Here is a 24,757-nt window from a genome sequence, read left to right as displayed (position 1 = left end):
CTCTTGGAAGAGGGGGTAGAAGTGTTCTAGAACTTGACCTCTTTTAGTTTCGTGTTATAGAGCCATGTATTACGCTGGTATAAAATAATGAATTCAGCCCTTTTTGTTACAATTTGGTACTATTTTTCAGCCCACTTCAGAGATAGGACTGTGGCAACACTGTCCAGAAACTTCCGAATCTCACAAAACAATCAACAAGAAACGTAAATTGTACTCTGGAGTTTAAAAAAAATCATGAACGGAAGAAAATAAGCTATTACATGAGAAATAGCCAATTTCTAAAACGTCTCACACATGATAACTGGATAACGAAGTTTGTCTAATTTAATTACGTTCAGTAGAACATTATGGCTCAAAAGCGTGATGAAGATACTAAATTCTGGCAACAAATTGTGCTTATTTTCATCAATAATTTCAATAATCTCTTTTAATTAAGAAAAATACTTATTAGGAATTTAGAAGATGATAATTTACTAATGATTCACTCAAATATCGGGGAAAAGGCAAGTAATGTATAGTAGTATCCACGGGCGTCTCTGGCGGGGAGACGAGGGGGACGCGTCCCCCCAATATCTTGAAGTACAAAATATTCAATATTTTATTCTAATTTAATATATTTACTAACCACAGAATATCATATAAATAATAATAATTATATTTATTTGGAATATAATATTCAGGCTCTGAAACGATTGTAATCGAGTTCTTGATACACCTTAGGGGATCCGTGATGGTAAGCAGAAAGGTAACAAATGGAATCGAAGTTAATAAACAGGTTGGGCTAGGTAGTACCATTTAAATCACTTTCTTTGATGTCCCCCCCAACTTTGATATGGCAGAGACGCCAGTGGTAGTATCATATTTAAGGTTCCTGGTTGGTATCTCTGTCTTCACTCTACTGGCCAGCTACTTAGACGGTTTCATGTAAATTAATGATTTCATTTCCCTCCAAGTTTCGAAATTTATGTTTAAAAACATATTGTTTTGGTATTATTATAAACTAGCATATATTACTCGTTTCGCTGGGTTGAAATAAAAATTTAAATCCACAACTCCGTATCTCATGTGTTTTGTACCCGCGAAATACGCTGTTTTCGGTTTTAATGGCATCGATTTAAACGGCATCGGAAAGATTATAGACATCTCGGTGACCCCGAAAAACCATTAATTCGACACTAATATTGGTTATTTTCGATCATTTTATTATATCTCCCTCTCCCAAGTTGCGGGGCTGAATTTGGTTTTAAACGGGATTGGAATTGTCACTCTTCATCTCAGCGACCCTAAAAACTACGGATCAGACAGATACTAATATCGGCCATTTTTGATAATTTTTATATAACTCCCCTTCTTCCTCTTTCATGTTGCGGGGCACGGCATCGGAAGTGTCACCGGTCATCTTAGCAACCCTGGAATCTATGGATTCGACACTAATATGGGTTATTTTTGATCACTTTTATGTATTTCCTTCATTCTCCCCAAGATGCGGGGCTTTAATCTAAGCGACCCAGAAAACTATAAATTCGACATTGACAGTTGCCATTTTTGATCATTTTTATATAGCTCTTTTTCCCCCTCTCCCAAGTGGCGGGGCTGATTTTGAATTTAAACCGGATAGAAAATGTCACTGTTCATCTGAATGATCCCAAAAACTATGGATTAGACACTAATATTGGCCATTTTCGATTATTATTATATATAGCTCCCACACGGCATCAGAATTGTCACTGTTAATCCCAGCTACCCCTAAAATTATGAATTCAACACTAATATTAGTCATTTTCGGTCATTTTTAAATGTTTATCCCTCTCCCCTACGTTGTACCCTTCCCCTCCCCGACGATGAGGGCTGAACTTGAATTGAAACAGCATCAGAAGTGTGACTTTTTTCTTATCGACCACAAATCGGTCATTTTTTATTATTTTTAAATTTATCTCCCCCTCCCCTACGTTGCATCGTCAAAGTGAATAGCCTAAATAATTCCTGCTCCTAAACTCATGTATGTTGAAAATTTGATTGAGATCGGTCGGGTGGTTCAAGAGTTATTAAGTTTTATTTATTTTTGTTATACCCTCTCCCCGTCCCACCCCCTCGGTTCTACCATCAGAGTGAATAGTCTGAAACCAGCCCAGCCTCAAACCTCATCCATGTTACAAAATTGATCGAGATCGGTCGGGCGGTTCAGGAGATTTAGAGTGACAAACATAGTGATTTTCAATTTTATATATATAGATTATACTTGACGATTCCACAACCTGAACTCATGTCTAGTTTTGAGATCGTGATGCCATCTGGCTTATTTCCAAACATATTTTCGGATCACGTGTCTAAGCAGAAGTTAATGTGCACAGTAATTTGATATTGCAAATGACTACATTTTAACATGCAAGCTGTGTGAGCTTCAATTATTAAAACGTCCTCACCTCCTTAGCGTTTTGTGACACAAGTTATCTACAATTTAATTCCCTTAAATTATCCAATTTAATTGGTGTGGAAGAGTTTTACACAAACCACTTTCAATTCACGATAAGAACAGATGTTGAGTCAGTGATGCCAGCCTAAAACATTATAAAATCCCATCTCAAGAAGCAGATATTTCTATTTTGTTCTTGAATTTCCCACGTTATACTGATTGCAAAACTAAACTAAACTAAAGAAAGAAAGGAAAATGAAACTGTTGTGTCACATATTTTCTTCAATATATAAATAAATTACCCTTAAATTTCGATTTTCTACGTTTATCAAGTAGCTGATGAATAACTAATTTTCTTAATTCAAAATGTTAATGTGAAATCAAGTTCATTTTGTCGTCAGTATTTAGTATTTATATAATTCCTTTGTGTCATCATATTGTAATGAACGTAAAGATATTAGAAGAACTTTATTCTCCAGGTTTTTTGTATAGAACGTTTCCGAAGTTGGTTGTTTCTCATTTTACTTTTTTTTCCCGTTGCTTAATTCTTTGTATTTAAAAAAAACACCAGAACACAATTTACTTTTCTTAGAGGTTGTTTATTGAGAATTACAAGTTATTTTTCTGCGTAGCATGCATTTTCCGATAACAAAATTTGAAAGTTAATAGTACTTCCAGATTTCTGAAGAGTCATTAGCAGGGCCCGGATCTTGTTGACAAATCAACTTTTTTCTGTTACGCATAGGACAAGGCAAGTTCAAATAAAAACATATTCATCAACTCTTGGTTCTAAAAATATGTTTTTTTATGGTCAACTTTTGGTCACTTTTTGCTGTTTTGAAGTTTCAGGTCAATTTTTAATATTTTAAGGTAACTTTTAGATCACTTATGGTCTTTCTGTTCTTTTTCTTCTACAGAAGGAAATCTTAAAATGAAAATTCTTTACGGATTTAAAAACACGAAGTTAAATGATCTTTTTTCCTGCTTCCTCATTATTGGGGGGGGGGACTGCATTTCTAACAAGTTAATGAGCACTAAGCCGTAGCTGGTTGACGAGGGCTGGGGGTTCGTAAGTTGCCAAAGCAGATGGTTGTAGGTTGTTTACCACAAAGGATATGACTACATGAATAACTAAAAATAGATTAGAAGACGTACAAAGATTTTAAACAGGATTTTTTTATATATTATTCTGGTGTATACAATCTACACTTGCGAACTTTTATTCTTTAAGTGTGCTTCCTAGTTTCAACTCGAGAGTGAATTGATGCTTTTAGTATGTAGAATGCCGAAGCCTAAACCATCTACAGCTTCTCATTTAAGACAGATTGTTTCTGAATTTGGTGAGGATATTTTTAGTACTGACGGTACAGTATTGTTTTGCAAGGTATGTGAAGTAAAAGTGGCAGCAGAGAAAAGATACACTGTGCAAAAGCATATCAGAAGCGAAAAACATTTACGCGCAGTTGAAAATAAACATAAAACCAAGTATTCGCAATTGTTACTTGTGTAGAGTGCTTCGATTAGTAAAGGCAAATCCTCAGTTTTCAAAAGAGTTGTGTGAAGTTTTTGTGTCTTCAAATATTCTTCTTTGGAAACTGAACAATGTGAAATTGCGGGATTTCCTGGAACCTCACACAGATCGTTCCATTCCAGACGAAACGAATCTTAGGAAAAATTACATGAAAAAGTGTAACGAGGACACAATAAGAAAAATAAGGGAGGAACTTTGGACTCAGAATAGTTTTGTTTCTATAGACAGACTACTGATGTGAAGGAACGCTATATAAAAAATGAAATGAAATCTTTGAGTTTTACGTCCCACGGTTATGCCGGTTAGGCTAAAGGAGACGGTGATGATGAGAGATGAGTGAAATGAAGAAAGTGGGAGGAAACGGGAGAACCCCGAGAAAACCCACGAGCACGGTGTTTGTCCACCACAAAGTTCACTTGGCGGAGGCTGGGATCGAACCCGGGACCCCAAGCACCAGAGGTGAACGCTCTACCACTGAGCCAGGAACGCTATTTAGTCAATATTATTGTTGGGGTAATAAAAACCGACGAACCTAGCAAAATATTTTTGCTAACTGGTGGTGTTGGAATCTGTCAACAATTTTACAATATGTAGACTTTTCGATAAATTCGATATTCCTACTTTGGCCTGAAAGTGTCCAACATGGCCATGTTTTTGCAACAGATCCTGCTCCATATACAATTAAGGCTGCTAATTCAATAAGATCGTAACATTGTTTACAGGTATCTACTGGAATGCTGAATAAGGTATGAGCTAAATTTTCTGATGATTAGAAAGTTTCTGAGTTAGTTTGTTGTATCACAGCTTATAAAATGTTTATATGTTAACTGGATATAGGCCTATATATCTGTATTTCAAATATGAAATGCTTAGCTATTTACTAAATTGGTCAAAGCTTAGTTTTAATATTATTGTTTTTTTTAAACCAAAGACACAAATGCTCAATGGATTGCCACTAAATGAAACAAAACTTTTGAAAATGAGTGAGAAATAGTAGCTAAAATCCAATACACATTCAAAAATGTTTTAAGGTCAACTTTTGTGAATTTTAGGGTCATTTTACAGGAATTTTAGGATCATTTTATAGGTCACTTTTTAGAAAATTTTAGGTCAACAAAATCCATGCCCTGGTCATTAGTCTACTTTCTGCCATAGGGAATTTTGTTGCTATCGATGAAAAATCACAGATTTGCTGCCAATTCCGATGAAAACTCCCTTTATCCCGTTTTGAGAAATTAATTGAAAAAATTTCCACAAAATGGAGTTTTTTCACGGGTTGGCATCACTGTGTTGAATGCATAGACTAACATAAGTCGTTCTATGAATTGATATAACAGTTTTTTTTTTCCTAAAAAGAAGTAATTAAAATAAAAAGTATGAACCACCGCACTAAGCTATCTCGCTCCAATTTCTCAAACTAAATCATATTGTGCTGCATTTATTAATGAAACATTTTCTTGTGAAATACGAACAAAATTATAAGGGGTCTTATGCAGAGTCGTTTTGACGTATGATTAGCGTCATACTAAAGGCCTATGATTAGCGTCATATTATGTACTGCATGAAACATAATGTTAGTTTGAACTCTTTAGTATGACACTAATAACGCGTCAGAATGACTCTGCATAAGGCCGAAGGCGCTTTCGAAAAACTTAACCGAAAGTAGTCATCCCCAAAAGTAAACTAGGCCTACTCCTTGTATACTTTTCTATAACAAATAACTTATGCTATATGTTAGGGTTATTAATAAAATATTTGTTCATAAAATAATAACAAAATCGCATGAGTAATATTTTACAAATTTGTCAAGAAACTCACTCCAAGAGTAAACTGCTCCTTGTAAATATTCTCATAGACGTAATATATACATCATCATAATAATGAAATATTTATTTATGAAATTTAACGAAATATGACTATCGCCGGTGTCGCTTTTGAGAAAGTAGTCTGGAAATAAAACTCTTCCCTAAGAGAAAACTATTTCTTGAGATTGTTTTCGTAAGGAGCAGTGGCGTATTTACGATTTTGTTTCGGGGGGGAAGCTTTGCTAACTTTCGGGGGGCTTGGCCTGAAAATGTGAAAATTCTGCAAGATGTTTCATATACTTTACTATATAAGTAAGATTTCGGGGGGCTTAAGCCCGGAAGCTCCCCCCCCCCTAAATAGGCTACGCCACTAGTAAGGAGTAATTTACATAATATCATAGATTTGTTAATGAAATATGATCAAAATAGCATGACTGGTTAATGAAAATATCGTCCGAATGGAGGTTGAGAGCCTGTAAGAGTTTAGCAACTGCATTTCATGTTTGATTACACTGTCTATATCAGTGGCATCATGTGAACGGTTCTTCTGTAAAATGAAACTAATAAAATAGTACTTGCGATTCCACTATGAGGCAGGAAAGACTTACAAATCTGCATTCAGCATGGAACAGAACAGACCTTGGATTTTGAAGTTATAATTGAAACTTTCGCAGCTACCACAACACGAAAGGTTTATTTCTAAATGTTGATGGGGAAACAGGGTAGCGGAATAATAGAACGGTAATTGGAAATATCGTCTCGTGTAACAAAATATACTGAATAGTCATTTATGCAGACCATACTATACTTAAATCCCATAAAAGTACATAAAAACAATTTAAAATTTAAAAAAAAATATATAAAAATAAATAGACGGTGTTATGCATCAATTGACCAAGCACCAAAACACGGTTCTGAGATATTGAAGGAAATAAAAAACATGTTCCTATTACGATCCAGTACTTGGTGCTTCATCGAATAGCTTTTCCTGAACGTTTAAACAAATAGTAAGGTTTCAAACATTAAATATATATTTACATTGTTTCCTACTCACTGATGTAAAAATCTCGAAAATCGCAAAATGACGCTTGGTCAATTGATGCATAACACCGTCCAAATGTCCGTCAAGATCTCTCTCCTAAATTCCACGCGGTGATGGGTGGTAATAGAAAACAAGCTCTTATTGCTTTCGTAAAGCTGATCTCGATGAATTTAATTTATCCCGAGCCTCAGTTGAGCTTAAGCTGCTTCTGAATCTCATAATATTATGTGGGATGATTGAAGTGGAAATAAAATCTACAACCAGAAATACATTATTATTAGAAGATTAAAAAAATAAAACATAATATTAGCAAGTTTTGTGTCCTTATAGGTACTCTATTATGATACATGAAATTACTATCACAGTATAAATTATGTCGTAATACTACGGTTCTAAACTATTTTGTTCTTTTAAAATTACAGAAGTGCTCCTGAAAATGCATTCTGTTGGGATTTGTGGCTCTGATGTTCATTATCTAGTCAATGGTGCCATAGGAGATTTCGTGGTGAGATCTCCAATGGTATTAGGACATGAAGCTAGCGGAATTGTTGCGAAAGTAGGAAAAAATGTAACAAATCTCAAAGAAGGTAAGTAACATTTGTAGGAATCTAATGTATAATTTTTCCTATATGTTATTTCTTAGTAATAATATTATTATATTTTGTTCTAAATTTCCTATATTATTAATATTTACTCATTTTTTTTCAAATTCTTCTTTACGTCAATTAGTTGGAGTCTTGTAGTTATTTAACTAGCTTATATGTGGGCGTAGTATAAGTTCGTTACCCATCGAAACCACATAGCTATTTAGAAAAGTTGTTCTAAATTGTGTGTGTTTATATTATTCTAGTATTGTCGTATTCTGAATATTCGATTTCGTTAATTGTGATAAATGTTTTAAAAATGATTCACTCAGAAACTTCGATGATTGTTAACAACAAGAGGATTATATTCACAGTCTTGTATAGGTTTACATTGCCATATGTTTTAATCCAATATTGCCATGGAAACAGGTATGTGAACCCCTGATTTGCTGTACATCTGGAGTTGAGACTAGGTACTGTACTTGATGGTAGTTTTGAAATGGAAGTCAGTAATACTTAATTTATGTTCCTGAATATATTTGACAATTTTGTTGATTTTAGCAGAAATAAGGTATGTTAGACACCTGGAATTTAATTAGTAAAACCCAAAATGAAATATTGAACTGAAATTGTGAAAGAAAATCCACTGAATAAAACAACTGGGAATTAAGCAGGTAGGCTACTATTTCACCAATGACATAACTTGTTTAAATGCTTGCTGATCAGTAAATATTGGGCAGTACCATAAGCTGAAACATTATTTGGATAGAAAGATTCCTCAAAATTAAGGTAAAACTAGATGTAATGTTTTAGTGGATTTAATAGTGCAGTTCAAATTACTTTTACTAAGTAAAAGTTGCATTTTGAGAGTATGGGAAAGGCAACGAACATGATTTGTGGCTAGTTTTATTTTAGTCTTTCCTCCCACAGAGTAAAATGACTGTATTTCCGAGCATTGCACAATATTTTATTATCCCTTACAGACCCAGAAAGAAAATACTTTACTCTTCTTGATTTTAAGTACTTATTTTTGATAGATGCACCTTAAATTGATAGTGATATGTTTCTTGACGTTTCCCCCAAAGTGGGGAGTGGAAAACCACGATACTCACGATTATGATGATTCGGACGTAACCCTTCCTAATTCTGATACTCACAAAAGTGCGGGTTGTGACTTGTAATGCTTTTTATTAGTACTAAAGAGTATATCTTTTTGTTTTCTCATAATCAGATTAACAATTAGAACACAATAAAAAAGTACAATGCAATGACAATGTTGGATGCCCACATTACTCGTTTGTGTGAAACTTAATGAAACAGTTATCGTCATTGTTAAGATATAAATACACATCACATTTTCATACACTTTGTTCGGGGTCGTATAGCCCTGAAGTCTGTAGCATATCGAGCTTTAATTTTGTCCAGTATAGGGCAGTGATTAATCCCCTTCAAATTTTTTATTTCGTGATGGCAGTGCTTTAGGTCTTTTATTCGTAAATATTTTTGGTGGCTCTTCGGCATTTTCTGGTCCTTCAAAGTGATCAGGTGAGCGCCTTCGAGTTGGTCCATCGAGGAGGTACTCTGAAATAAAGAGACGAAATTCCAGGAGATTAAGCGGATTTTGTTTCTTGATATTTAATAGCTCACAGTCTTGACGGTGTCACAGGGATTTTTTACCCCTGGAAAGTTTTACCCCCTGGAAAATTTTACCCCCTGGAAATCTTTACCCCCTTGTCGGTTTCTGGTAACTTCAAAGGAAAAGTCAAAAGTCACATTAAAAATTCATATAATTGAATGTGATCTCTCAGTGTATGCACTCACTTTGGTCAAGATGGCTTTAAATCCGAAGATTTGGTAGGGGGGTAAAAATTTCCTAGGAAATTATTACCTCTCTGTCGGCTATTGATTACTTCAAAGACAAACTCAAATGTTATATTACAAATTGATACCACTCTGTAGTATCTCTTAACAGACACAGTCACTTTGGCCAAGATGGCTTTAAATCCGAAGATTTGGTAGGGGGGTAAAAATTTCCTAGGAAATTATTACCTCCCTGTCGGCTATTGGTTACTTCAAAGACAAACTCAAATGTTATATTATAAATTGATACCACTCTGTAGTATCTCTTAACAGACACAGTCACTTTGGGCAAGATGGCTTTAAATCCGAAGATTTGGTAGGGGGTAAAAATTTCCTAGGAAATTATTACCCCTCCTGTCGGTTATTGGTTACTTCAAAGACAAACTCAAATGTTATATTACAAATTGATACCACTCTGTAGTATCTCTTAACAGACACAGTCACTTTAGCCAAGATGGCTTTAAATCCGAAGATTTGGTAGGGGGGTAAAAATTTCCTAGGAAATTATTACCTCCCTGTCGGCTATTGGTTACTTCAAAGACAAACTCAAATGTTATATCATAAATTGATACCACTCTGTAGTATCTCTTAACAGACACAGTCACTTTAGCCAAGATGGCTTTAAATCCGAAGATTTGGTAGGGGGGTAAAAATTTCCTAGGAAATTATTACCTCCCCGTCGGCTATTGATTACTTCAAAGACAAACTCAATGTTATATTATAAATTGATACCACTCTGTAGTATCTCTTAACAGTCACAGTCACTTTAGCCAAGATGGCTTTAAATCCAAAGATTTGGTAGGGGGGTAAAAATTTCCTAGGAAATTATTACCCCTCCTGTCGGTTATTGGTTACTTCAAAGACAAACACAAATGTTATATTACAAATTGATACCACTCTGTAGTATCTCTTAACAGACACAGTCACTTTAGCCAAGATGGCTTTAAATGCGAAGATTTGGTAGGGGGGTAAAAATTTTCTAGGAAATTATTACGTCCTTGTCGGCTATTGGTTACTTCAAAGACAATCTCAAATGTTGCATTATGAATTGATACCACTCCGTAGAATCTATTAACAGACATACTCACTTTGGGTAAGATGGCTTTAAATTCGAAGATTTGGTAGGGGTGGTAAAAATATCCTAGGAAATTATACCGACATGTCGGTTTTTGATTACTCCAAAGTAGTGCTCTGAAACGCGTCTCGGGTCGGGTTACGGGTCTGGTCGGATCAGGTCAACTCAGGTCGGTTTGTGGGGTGGGGTCAGTCGGGTCAGCAAGGGTCGCGTTGTCGGGTTAGTCTACTCGGGTCGAGTCAGTCGGGTCAGCTCGGGTCGGGTTGTCGGGTCGGGTCAATCGGGTCAAGTCGGATCGGGTTATCGGGTCGGGTCAGTCTGGTCAGCTTGTGTCGGGTTGTCGGATCTGGTCAATCGGGTCAGTTCACTTTGGTCAACTGAGTTTAGGTTGAGCTTAAACTCGGCTGGAGTCGAAAACTGCTGTTTTTTACTAGCTGCCTAATTGAAAATAGCAATTTTCTATTGATTTTATAGAAACCATAAATCTATTTTGAACACTTGAAGCTAGTACTTTTATGGTAAATGCTTATTTTTGTAATTGTGTGTACTTTAATTTTTAAATATGGAAGATTGATTTTTCCAATCGACTGTAATATTAATATCTACGCCAATATGGCGTCTGGATTTAGAACAAAACTAGAAGTTGTTTAAGTAAGGCAAAAAGAAAGATTGGATATGGACGACCAAGCCCAAGCAGGGCTGCGGTGGCTCAGTGGTAGAGAATTCATCTCTGGTGCATAGTGTCCATGGTTCGATCCCAGCTTGTGCTAAGTAGGCTTTGGGGTGGAGAAACGCCGTGTAGTGGGTTTTCTCGGGATTCTCCTGTTTCCTCCCACTTTCTTCATTGCACCGTTTCATTCATTTCTCATGGTCACCATATCCCTTAGCCTCGGTGCAGAATCGAGGGACCTTAAACTCAATATTTCATTTTATTTCACCAAGCCCAAGGACATCGATACAAGAACAAGATAAAGATTGGATATGCAAGACGAATTGCATAGTAATCTTGCTCTTGGCCTGCTTTTGGTGATCACCAAGTAGCGATGAGCGTATTTTCTTGCTTTCCGTATAGTATGAAAGACCATAATCAAAATCACACTTGGTCTTCATTTGTACCGATGAGGCAAGCATTCTTGGCTCTTATATAGCATGAAAGACCACCAAGACTACGAAATGCAGGACCAATACTTGACTGCAAGACAAAGAATAAGACGCAGTATTGATGACCAAGACCCAGGGAGCGAATCGTTTGAATTTTATTTGTAGGGCTGAAAGTGATGAAATAAAATTAGTACTTCATAATTAAATATCATACTGTATTTTTAAATTTTAAATTACAAAATTCATTTTATGTATCTTGTTACGTGCAACTATATATACTGTAAAATACGTTTTAATTACCGAGAAAGAAAAATCAAAGTAGCACGGGTCCCGGAATCATAAGAACCTATTTTGGAATGAAACTTGAAGGGTTGGAAAAAATCACAGGTGTTCTCCTGTTTCCTCAACCCTTATCATTGTAATTAAACGATTTCCTTTTGTCTCCGCCAAGAAACTCTTGCTACTGCATTCCGAGAAGATCCCCTGCCGTCCGAGCAGGTGAGAACACTGACCTTGAAGAAAATTTTCGTCACATAGAACTAAAGCAAGAAAAAATAATTTTTTCCCACGTCGGACGTTGTTAATAGTTATAAAAAGAAATAACCAAACCTCAAAAGTGCCAAATATTCATTAAAATGCATATACAAATCCCCCGTTCGATCTAGCTAGTGGTTAACGTGTAAGACTTCGGTACACGTGGTCCGGGCTTAATTCCCAATGTGAGTGCATTTTGGCGTTCACCCAGTGTCGTGACCATAGTGCTCTCAAACAGATCGGGTTGACCCGACGCGACGCGTGACCCGACCCGACCCGACTCGGATCGGGTGAGCTGGGGTCGGGTTACGGATCTGGTCGGGTCGGGTTGTCGGGTCAGGTCAATCAGGTCGGATCACGGTTCGGGTCAGTCGAGTCTGGTCAGTCAATTCGGGTCGGGTCGGTCTTCAACCCGACCCGACCCAACCCGACCCGTTGAGAGCACTACTCTAAAGACATCAAATGTTACATTATAAATTATTACCATTCTGTGTTGTTCGTTAACGGAGGCATTCACTTTGGTCAATATGACTTTATGTCCGAAAATTTGATAGTGGGTAATATTTTCCTGAGATATTTATACCGCCTGTCGGTTATTTGTTTACTTCAAAGATAGTATCAAATGTTATATTATAAATTGATGCTACTCCGTGTTATTTCTTAACAGACGCAATCATTCTGGTCAAGATTGCTTTGTCCGAAAATTTGGCTTCATGACCAAAAACTTGATAGTCGGTATTGTTTTCCTAGGAAATAATTGCTTTTCATGTTTTGCACGTGATTTGCTGTCTGACGAGGGTGTCTTAAGAAAAAAATGAAATGAAATCTATTAGTTTTACGTCCTACGGCTATGCCGGTTAGGATAAAGGAGACAGTGATTATGAGAAATGAATGAAATGGTGGAACGAAGAAAGTGGGATTAAACGGTAGAACCCCGAGAATGCCCACAAGTACGGTGTTTGTCCACCATAAACTCCACACGGCGCGAACTGGGATCGAACCAGTGATCCCAAGCACCAGAGGTGAACACTCTACCACTGAGCCACCGCGCCCCCCAGGTGTCTTAAGATGGTTGCAGTGTCAAAGTGGTAATTTCTATTAATTGTTTTCTTATTATATCAATGAAATTTGTATAAGTTGCTCTTCAAGAGGAACAATTCAAATCTTACATATTAGCGGCCTAGTATAAAAGGAGGAAGAAACTTTCCTCCGAAACACTGCACTGTTAAAAAATATTTCATAGTTTCGTTCGTGAAAGCAGCTCTTGACTTGTTCTACTAGTAGTCGAGATTTAAGGATTTAGTAGCGTCGAAAGGAAAATATTGATTTTGAAACTCGATTTTACTCTTTTGACAGTGTGGAACACGTAGGAAGAAAAATATATAGAGAATAAACAATCTTTTGAAACAAAGGTAAGTAAATCTAACTTTAAATTTTGTTATTTGCAACTGAGAAAGCAGACTTTGATTCCAAAATATAACCTAGTTTGCAGTGTAAAATATTAGATATTAGTTGCCTTATAATCTTGATAACTACTATTACACAGTTTATAACATAAATGATTGTAAACATAAAACACATCTTTCAATTAAAAACAACGTTGTTGCAATTTATTCCTCTCTCTGTCCCTATATACACATGGTAGACAATTTATCGTGATCATCCGCTATAACGGGTTTAGACAGAAATTCACAAGTGTTGCCAACCAAATATAAATTTATATTTTTTCAAATGGCACTACGTCAGTTTATTACACATTTCTAACCATGTTAAATGTAAACTTAAAATACTACTTGTATTAATCAGTGTTACAAGTTAAAGATATTATGGTATCACAAACATCCGAAGTTTGGAAGCCTCTAACGCAGACACAGCACAACAGAGATGCACAGGATAATATAGTTCGAAAGAACTTTAGCGCTGAATATCATGGTCATGGTATGACGTTTTTCGAATGAATAGAAACGAAGTTACAGGGGTTGAAAATTTGAATTTTTTGAAAGTCTTTATTTACAAAAATCTTAAGTAAATATTATATCTAGTTACATGTGTGGTTTGCAAGGAACGTTCAAATTATTTTACCGTTTACAACACTTCGATTTCTCTAACCGTACCGGAGATATAATAAACATTGATAAAGTTGTCAACACTGTTGAAAATGGCGTAGCTAGCTAGTGCGAGCTAGCCACCAGAACAACGTACAAGGCTTGTAAAAAGAAGATTCTCAAGTCGTATGTACAACCGCTGAACTTAGAAACTTAAAGCTTGGTCAGTACATGGGATCTGAGACGTGATATATCACAGAGAATCGATTTTTGGAATTTCAAAGCGGAAGCGAAGAATACGTATGAAAATTATCTTATAAAAACGTGTACATTTTCGGGCTCTATTAAACCCGAGTCATCAAATTTGGTATTTCAACATCTCCTTTAAAATAAAAATAAGTTTTAGCTTTCTTTATATATTACCTCCCTATGAACTTTCGAAAATAAAACCATCCTTCATCGTCCCCAAAGTGAGTGCGTCTGTTAAGACATAAATCGGTATAACATCAATTTATAATGTAAAAATTTGACCTTATCCTTGAAGTAGCACAGAACCAATACAAGAGTATAAGCACCCCTATAAAATTTCTGATATAAAGACATCTTACCGACAATCAGTACGTCTGTTAAGAGATAACAGGGTATAATATCAATTCATAAAATCATATCTTGGCTAAAGTGAATGTGTCTGTTAAGAGATACTACAGAGTGGTACCAATTTATAATATAATATTTGTGTTTGTCTTTGAAGTAATCAATAGCCGACAGGGAGGTAATAATTTCCTAGGAAATTTTCACCCCCCTACAAAATCTTCGGATTTAAAGCCATCTTGGCCAAAGTGACTGTGTGTGTTAAGAGATACTACAGAGTGGTATTAATTTGTAATATAACATTTGAGTTTGTCTTTGAAGTAATCAATAGCCGACAGGGAGGTAATAATTTCCAGGAAAATTTTTACCCACTACCAAATCTTCGTATTTAAAGCCATCTTGGCCAAAGTGACTGTATCTGTTAAGAGATACTACAGAGTGGTATCAATTTATAATATAACATTTGTGTTTGTCTTTGAAGTAATCAATAGCCGACAGGGAGGTAATAATTTCCTAGGAAATTTTTACCCCCCTACCAAATCTTCGCATTTAAAGCCACCTTGGCTAAAGTGACTGTGTCTGTTAAGAGATACTACAGAGTGGTATCAATTTATAATATAACATTTGAGTTTGTCTTTGAAGTAATCAATAGCCGACAGGGAGGTAATAATTTCCTAGGAAATTTTTACCCCCCTACCAAATCTTCGGATATAAAGCCATCTTGGCCAAAGTGACTGTGTCTGTTAAGAGATACTACAGAGTGGTATCAATTTATAATATAACATTTGTGTTTGTCTTTGAAGTAATCAATAGCCGACAGGGAGGTAATAATTTCCTAGGAAATTTTTACCCCCCTACCAAATCTTCGCATTTAAAGCCACCTTGGCTAAAGTGACTGTGTCTGTTAAGAGATACTACAGAGTGGTATCAATTTATGATATAACATTTGAGTTTGTCTTTGAAGTAATCAATAGCCGACAGGGAGGTAATAATTTCCTAAGAAATTTTTACCCCCCTACCAAATCTTCGCATTTAAAGCCATCTTGGCTAAAGTGACTGTGTCTGTTAAGAGATACTACAGAGTGGTATCAATTTATAATATAACATTTGAGTTTGTCTTTGAAGTAACCAATAGCCGACAGGGAGGTAATAATTTCCTAGGAAATTTTTACCCCCTACCAAATCTTCGGATTTAAAGCCATCTTGGCTAAAGTGACTGTGTCTGTTAAGAGATACTACTTAGTGGTATCAATTTATAATATAACATTTGAGTTTGTCTTTGAAGTAATCAATAGCCGACAGGGAGGTAATAATTTCCTAGGAAATTTTTACCCCCCTACCAAATCTTCGGATTTAAAGCCATCTTGGCTAAAGTGACTGTGACTGTTAAGAGATACTACAGAGTGGTATCAATTTATAATATAACATTTGAGTTTGTCTTTGACGTAATCAATAGCCGACAGGGAGGTAATAATTTCCTAGGAAATTTTTACTTCCCTACCAAATCTTAGGATTTAAAGCCATCTTGGCCAAAGTGACTGTGTCTGTTAAGAGATACTACAGAGTGGTATCAATTTATAATATAACATTTGAGTTTGTCTTTGAAGTAATCAATAGCCGACAGGGAGGTAATAATTTCCTAGGAAATTTTTACCCCCCTACCAAATCTTCGGATATAAAGCCATCTTGGCTAAAGTGACTGTGTCTGTTAAGAGATACTACAGAGTGGTATCAATTTATAATATAACATTTGAGTTTGTCTTTGACGTAATCAATAGCCGACAGGGAGGTAATAATTTCCTAGGAAATTTTTACCCCCCTACCAAATCTTCGGATTTAAAGCCATCTTGGCTAAAGTGACTGTGACTGTTAAGAGATACTACAGAGTGGTATCAATTTATAATATAACATTTGAGTTTGTCTTTGACGTAATCAATAGCCGACAGGGAGGTAATAATTTCCTAGGAAATTTTTACCCCCCTACCAAATCTTCGGATTTAAAGCCATCTTGGCTAAAGTGACTGTGACTGTTAAGAGATACTACAGAGTGGTATCAATTTATAATATAACATTTGAGTTTGTCTTTGAAGTAATCAATAGCCGACAGGGAGGTAATAATTTCCTAGGAAATTTTTACCCCCCTTCCAAATCTTCGGATTTAAAGCCATCTTGGCTAAAGTGACTGTGACTGTTAAGAGATACTACAGAGTGGTATCAATTTATAATATAACATTTGAGTTTGTCTTTGAAGTAATCAATAGCCGACAGGGAGGTAATAATTTCCTAGGAAATTTTTACCCCCCTACCAAATCTTCGGATTTAAAGCCATCTTGGCTAAAGTGACTGTGACTGTTAAGAGATACTACAGAGTGGTATCAATTTGTAATATAACATTTGAGTTTGTCTTTGAAGTAATCAATAGCCGACAGGGAGGTAATAATTTCCTAGGAAATTTTTACCCCCCTACCAAATCTTCGGATATAAAGCCATCTTGGCTAAAGTGACTGTGTCTGTTAAGAGATACTACAGAGTGGTATAAATTTGTAATATAACATTTGAGTTTGTCTTTGAAGTAATCAATAGCCGACAGGGAGGTAATAATTTCCTAGGAAATTTTTACCCCCCTACCAAATCTTCGGATATAAAGCCATCTTGGCTAAAGTGACTGTGTCTGTTAAGAGATACTACAGAGTGGTATCAATTTATAATATAACATTTGAGTTTGTCTTTGAAGTAATCAATAGCCGACAGGGAGGTAATAATTTCCTAGGAAATTTTTACCCCCCTACCAAATCTTCGGATATAAAGCCATCTTGGTTAAAGTGACTGTGTCTGTTAAGAGATACTACAGAGTGGTATCAATTTGTAATATAACATTTGAGTTTGTCTTTGAAGTAATCAATAGCCGACAGGGAGGTAATAATTTCCTAGGAAATTTTTACCCCCCTACCAAATCTTCGGATTTAAAGCCATCTTGGCCAAAGTGACTGTGTCTGTTAAGAGATACTAGAGAGTGGTATCAATTTATGATATAACATTTGAGTTTGTCTTTGAAGTAACCAATAGCCGACAGGGAGGTAATAATTTCCTAGGAAATTTTTACCCCCCTACCAAATCTTCGGATTTAAAGCCATCTTGCCCAAAGTGACTGTGTCTGTTAAGAGATACTACAGAGTGGTATCAATTTATAATATAACATTTGAGTTTGTCTTTGAAGTAATCAATAGCCGACAGGGAGGTAATAATTTCCTAGGAAATTTTTACCCCCCTACCAAATCTTCGGATATAAAGCCATCTTGGCCAAAGTGACTGTGTCTGTTAAGAGATACTACAGAGTGATATCAATTTATAATATAACATTTGAGTTTGTCTTTGAAGTAATCAATAGCCGACAGGGAGGTAATAATTTCCTAGGAAATTTTTACCCCCCTACCAAATCTTCGGATTTAAAGCCATCTTGGCTAAAGTGACTGTGTCTGTTAAGAGATACTACAGAGTGGTATCAATTTATGATATAACATTTGAGTTTGTCTTTGAAGTAACCAATAGCCGACAGGGAGGTAATAATTTCCTAGGAAATTTTTACCCCCTACCAAATTTTCGGATTTAAAGCCATCTTGGCTAAAGTGACTGTGTCTGTTAAGAGATACTACAGAGTGGTATCAATTTGTAATATAACATTTGTGTTTGTCTTTGAAGTAACCAATAACCGACAGGAGGGGTAATAATTTCCTAGGAAATTTTTACCCCCCTACCAAATCTTTGGATTTAAAGCCATCTTGGCTAAAGTGACTGTGACTGTTAAGAGATACTACAGAGTGGTATCAATTTATAATATAACAATTGAGTTTGTCTTTGAAGTAATCAATAGCCGACAGGGAGGTAATAATTTCCTAGGAAATTTTTACCCCCCTACCAAATCTTCGGATTTAAAGCCATCTTGGCTAAAGTGACTGTGTCTGTTAAGAGATACTACAGAGTGGTATCAATTTATGATATAACATTTGAGTTTGTCTTTGAAGTAACCAATAGCCGACAGGGAGGTAATAATTTCCTAGGAAATTTTTACCCCCCTACCAAATCTTCGGATTTAAAGCCATCTTGGCTAAAGTGACTGTGTCTGTTAAGAGATACTACAGAGTGGTATCAATTTGTAATATAACATTTGAGTTTGTCTTTGAAGTAACCAATAACCGACAGGAGGGGTAATAATTTCCTAGGAAATTTTTACCCCCTACCAAATCTTCGGATTTAAAGCCATCTTGCCCAAAGTGACTGTGTCTGTTAAGAGATACTACAGAGTGGTATCAATTTATAATATAACATTTGAGTTTGTCTTTGAAGTAATCAATAGCCGACAGAGAGGTAATAATTTCCTAGGAAATTTTTACGCCCCTACCAAATCTTCGGATTTAAAGCCATCTTGACCAAAGTGAGTGCATACACTGAGAGATCACATTCAATTATATGAATTTTTAATGTGACTTTTGACTTTTCCTTTGAAGTTACCAGAAACCGACAAGGGGGTAAAGATTTCCAGGGGGTAAAATTTTCCAGGGGGTAAAACTTTCCAGGGGTAAAAAATCCCTGTGACAACGGTACTTGAACCATGAGTAAACTATTGTCAAGCCAAAAAATTAAAATTCACTTTAAAAAGTCCGGTTTTGGGTTCTAATCCATGTCCGAAAATATTTCAGCATTTGATCGTTTAAATCCTAACAGCAGTACAGCGAACACTAACATATTCCTCATTTTGATTGCCCCCTGTTCGGACATCTTCAATGTGGTTGGAGCCAGTGCTAGCCGAAACAGTCATAATGGATTTGCTGTCCTTTCACTCTAGTAGAGTTACTTTGTTATCGTCTCGTGTGAACTCTTTGAATTCTCCTCTCTTCATGTCTTGCTCGTTAGGGAGTTTTATATTTTTACGATTTGAATTATTCTTGGGAATTATTTTAAGTTGAAGTGTTCCAGTTCGATTTATCTGCCTGTCGCTGAACCATTCTTGGAGAGAAATCGATGTAAAACATATCTCGAAATAGACAAAACTTTATACAGGCAGAGTCTTGATTAGTCTTAAGACTATTGCAGGACCATGGCCTAGACTGGTATCTGGATAAGAAGTACTTGACCCTGATGGATTTCAAAGTACTATTTGGGTATCGTTTAAACCTAACACTTACTTTTGTGAGAGTTACTAATAATTGTCCAAATAGAGCATTCAATTTTTAAACAAAGCTCATAACATTAACTGAATAACATCTTTCAACATTTAATCTAACAACGCATACAATAAGAACTCGAAATAGAACAACAATCGTAACGTTTACACAAGTTTTCAAAATTATTTGCTGAATGCCTTCTAGCTAGCAGCACCCTTCAACAAAAAGAATTCAATGTGGCGAAAACATGTGAACAAATTAAACTGGTGCGCACCAATTCTCGTTGTGTAAACCCTCACGATCGTTGGAGCTCGAGCCGAAGTCTTTTTACGCAGCATATGTGTAATTTAACTATTGGTTATATATCCTCATTACAGTGAGTGCCTGTTCTGAAAGGGATATATATCTAAATTATTAATATTTTGACAAAATTAAAGAGTTTTGGTGAATAAAAATGTATTTTTTTTTTCAATTCAATGACCTCAAATTTATAGTATTGATAAAATTCTTCGAACCAGTTTTGTTCCGTAATAATAATACTTATTTTGTACATACAGTCACAGCAAATAGATGTCAATGGAAGAAATACAGTTTAAAGGATACATTTAGTTTATTTAGAATTATTCTTTGCTGGTGTTTACAAAACTAATTCCCGCAAATATTTAGATTTGAATACCTTCCTATTTTGATTTTGGTAGAAATGCATGCTTACAGGCCCAGAAAAGATCGTTAGTTTGTGGTTTGATAATATATGTGTTTACTTATAGTGAAATGTGAATTATAGACTATTAATAATGCACGACATTTCTATTTACGTGGGACAATGTTATAGTGAAGTAGTGATGTATATTATGATGTGTAGAAAACATGCAAATTTATTACCATATATTTCATTTGATATGTATATTAACATTGGATGTACACAAAATAACAATTTAATATTTCATACACAATGCATGTAAACACCTAAGCACAATCTTATATAAAAATGTGAAATTTATATTTTATTTAAAATTTGAAAATTACATAACTATTGAAAGTAGATTATAGCGACAATTAACATAATTGTAAATCAATCCATGTCAGTTGTTGCTAGAAGTTTATTGTAAACTTCCTTTTTCTTTTGAAATGCTCATATATACATAATCTTCTGTGAATAAAGATTGACCTAATTATTACAAAATTTTATTTTCGTATTTAGCTAAATAATTTCCTTGCGTTTTAGAAGTCCTTCAAAAAAATTCTTCATTGCATTTTCAATTATGAGAAATTAATTTTTTTAAAAAACTAATAATAGCAGCAGGGTTCTCATGTGTAGACGAATGTGGAACATATCTTCTGAATTATAAGTTAATAGGTTTATGATAAGTAAAATCTGCAGTTGCGTAAGAATAATAAACATTAATTTTTATTTTAAATAGAATTTTGTTTTTAGCATTTGGGAGAACATATTTCCTAACGTGCTAAAATGGCGGCCTTTTATTAAATATCTAATTTATATTTATTATTATTATTATTATTATTATTATTATTATTATTATTATTATTATTATTATTATTATTATTATTATTATTATTATTATTACTATGATGCGCCCTATGACATTTTCCTATCTCAGTTTTCGTTTCATCTTTTTATTCTCAGCCGTTTCGGATTTATAAGCACTGGACGTTTTATCTGAAACACCCTGTATATCTGTTTATTTACAAGTTATTATAAACCATTGTTAAACAGACTAAATGAAGAGATCCACACAATTTTCGCCCCGGGCGCCAAATAAGGGGGCGAAAATTCGGGAGAAAAATTCGGGAAGGAAAAAAGATAGGAAAAATTGCTTGGAATATATGTATGGGGGCGCCGTCGAATACTCTTGCCCCGGGCGCTGGTTTTCCACGTCACGGCCCTGCATACAGGCCAGCAGCTAGGAAGTGGCCAAGGGAGCTAAGTCCTCCTAAGACCACCTTCAGCCAACCTGAAACTTTCAGTTGTTTGTTGGTAGGTACATATGAATGTAAGGTGAACTCAAGTTAGCATTCCTTCCGCTCTTAGCACCACCTGTTTTAGTGATCTGGTTACGAGTCTGAGTCCATAACGACCATACGGATATAAGTTTACAAATCTATTGTATTCTAGTATTGATAAAGCCTTTTGAATGGGAATACGTAGTTGAATTTATTATAATCTCTTAACAGGTGACCGTGTGGCCATAGAACCAGGCGTTCCATGCCGTTATTGTAAATTCTGCAAGGATGGGAAGTACAATCTTTGTCCCGATGTCATTTTCTGTGCTACGCCGCCAATAGACGGAAATTTGTGTCGTTACTACACGCACGCAGCAGATTTTTGTTACAAGTAAGTGTTTATTTATTTTCATTGAAGTACCTAATCATTAGCCCGAAACTGAAATTTATTGCATTCATATCGTCGCATGAGAACCAGAGGAACGCAACTCAATTTTCGTAGGATTACAGGCGAATGGACAAAATTTTAATTTTCTCAGAAAGATGTTTTTTTAATAAGATGGTAATTGAGCTACATTACAACAGATGATCGACAAGGAGAACAGATGGCGTTACGTTCAGTTTACAACAACTGGGGTTTTCAAAATTATGTCCAAACATGAAGAAAAGGAAAACAGCATTTTTGGAGTTACGTTCCTCTGATTTTCATGCGACGATATGATCATTACATAGTATATAGAAATATACAAATGGTATAGAACATATCAGTCTTGAATACATAAAGTACATAAAATGCATAGTAATAGAATTATGACGATACATCAATTTTAATAAATGACAAAATTACCTGTGCATTGAATCCAAATTGTAAGTATTCTTCAATTGATTAGCATACCTGCTCAGTTAATATCTTCTTCAGTCCACGTCAAAACAAAGTTTTATCCTGTATGTTTTTTGCTTTATTTGGTAGTCTGTTATACAACATTGTTCTTGTATACATAGGTAAATTTACAAATATTCTCGTTCTATGAGAAGGTATGAGCAGCGAATTTTGATTCTGAGTTTCGTAGTTATGGATATCAGAGTATGAAGTTATAATCTAGGTTACTTTTCATGAACATTAGTACTTCATATATATACAAACGTGGTACAGTCATAACGTTTAATTCACAGTAAAAATTTCCTACAACTATTTCGAAAATATGTGTGTGTATGTGCTAATTCGAATGACTTGTTTCTGCAATTTGAAAATATTTCGCTTGCTGAGCCCCAGTATATATCATATTTAACGCATGAGTAAAAATTAGTGTAATATAGAGTTATGATTTCTTTACTCAGCACAGGAGTGAGTGCTCTAACCATGTAAATCACTAAAGAAAGTGTACTGCACTATTTGATAATGTGTTTTCCAATTTAACTTATCATCTATGCAAAGACCAAGAAATTTGAAATTTTTCACACATTCTGTAGAGTTTTTATTTATGACAAAATTAGGAGAATTCACGTGGTTATAAATATATACACTTAGTTTTACTCGCATTCAATACTAAGTTGTGGTAAAACCAGTTTTCTAGTTCTATAAGAGGCTATTATTAACATTCTTTTGCACTCTGTCAACCCGCCTCATTTAACTATAATATTTGTATCGTCTACATGTAAGACTAAATTACCATGTTTTATATTGTTTGGCATCTCACTCATGCAAACAAGGAATAATAATGGAACTAGAACTGATCCTTGTGGAATACCAATATACATAAATGCTTTTTGACATAAGTAATACTTTACTCCCTATACTGTTTTCTGTTTTTACCATTCATTAGCAGTTTCTCTTATACCATACGAATACAGTTCAGATAGTTTGGTGATAAACGCAATCAAAAGTCTTACTGAGTGCACAAAAAATGAAAATGGGTATTCTTTATTGTCCGTAGGTAATAATATAATTTGCAAAAAATCTAGTATTGCAGAGGTTGTTGATTTATTCTTGAGAAATTTAATCTGTAGAGAAGCGCTTTTGCAAGAAGAATATTAGAATTAATTTAGCGTTTTAAAGAACATTATCCTTTTTGTAAACATCACATGTCAAAACTAATATGAACTCATCTTGAACCATATATGTATAACAATGTTTCCAAATTAGATTAACGTTTGTTAAATGATTAACAAGGTTAAGGACGGCAAAGTCTTACTTTTGACCTTTTAGTGGTACCCTTGTTTTCAGCTTGATCTACAACTATGTAATACAGCTTAACGGAACTGGGCAGAATATTACAACGTTTTCCTGTTTCAAGACATGCTTAATTAAGATCTAGATATGTTTTACTTTCATTTTCAAAAATCTTGCATTGTATATCACAATATGAGTACATGAAAATTAAAATTGAAGGTACTAGCGAGCTCTGATTATCTTGAGTAACTGATATAAAGTCGCAAACGGAAGTTATTCTTTCGATTATTATTTTAGATCACCACAAAGAGCAGAAGAAAAGAAAGAAGTAAAAAGAAAAAATACCAGAAAAGCCGATGTGGCTATACTGATTGTAATGATCGATAGGTGTTAATTGATAACATTTACAATTTTTTTTTTCTTGTAGACTCCCTGACCATGTCTCTTTGGAGGAGGGAGCGTTGCTGGAACCTCTTTCTGTTGGAGTCCATGCTTGCCGAAGAGCTGGAATTACACTAGGTTCAGTGGTACTAGTCACTGGAGCTGGCCCTATTGGTCTCGTAAGCTTACTTGCTGCCAAAGCTATGGGAGCCAGTAGGGTCATTATTACAGGTAAGTAAAGAGAACATTTATTTTCCTTAACGTAGTAAATTAGTAGTTCAGTGAATTTTTTTTATATGAATTTCATGTGGTTAGGATATTAGGTCAAATCAAACTATAGCCTTACATTTCACAGCCTCAATATTTAAGTAATATTTTCTTAATTCTGCTCGAAGGCAGATTCTAGTCCATTTATCCATCGTTTCTAGATGGAGATGCTTTGCCAGTAATTCAAACGGACATGTGGAAAGTGGAAATTACAGAACTGAAGTAAAATGATAA

The 24,757-nt window shown here is 35.1% G+C and overlaps 1 protein-coding gene across 1 annotated transcript in view; it reads left to right on the top strand.

Annotated features, from left to right (window-relative positions):
* Positions 1 to 24,757, top strand: part of LOC145666382 (sorbitol dehydrogenase-like) — a 60,889-nt gene that overhangs the window by 26,266 nt on the left and 9,866 nt on the right. Inside the window, exons 3-5 of the mRNA XM_081733572.1 lie at positions 7,214 to 7,378; positions 21,937 to 22,096; positions 24,303 to 24,487. Of these exons, the coding sequence (XP_081589698.1) occupies positions 7,214 to 7,378; positions 21,937 to 22,096; positions 24,303 to 24,487 (510 nt within the window). The remainder of the gene's footprint in view (positions 1 to 7,213; positions 7,379 to 21,936; positions 22,097 to 24,302; positions 24,488 to 24,757) is intronic.

This window comes from Thermobia domestica, chromosome 12 (genome assembly GCF_964235325.1).
Source record: "Thermobia domestica chromosome 12, izTheDome1.hap1.1, whole genome shotgun sequence".
Taxonomy (NCBI): Eukaryota; Metazoa; Arthropoda; class Insecta; order Zygentoma; family Lepismatidae; genus Thermobia; species Thermobia domestica.
Note: the sequence above shows the minus strand (reverse complement) of the source record. Positions and strands in the feature narration are given on the sequence as shown.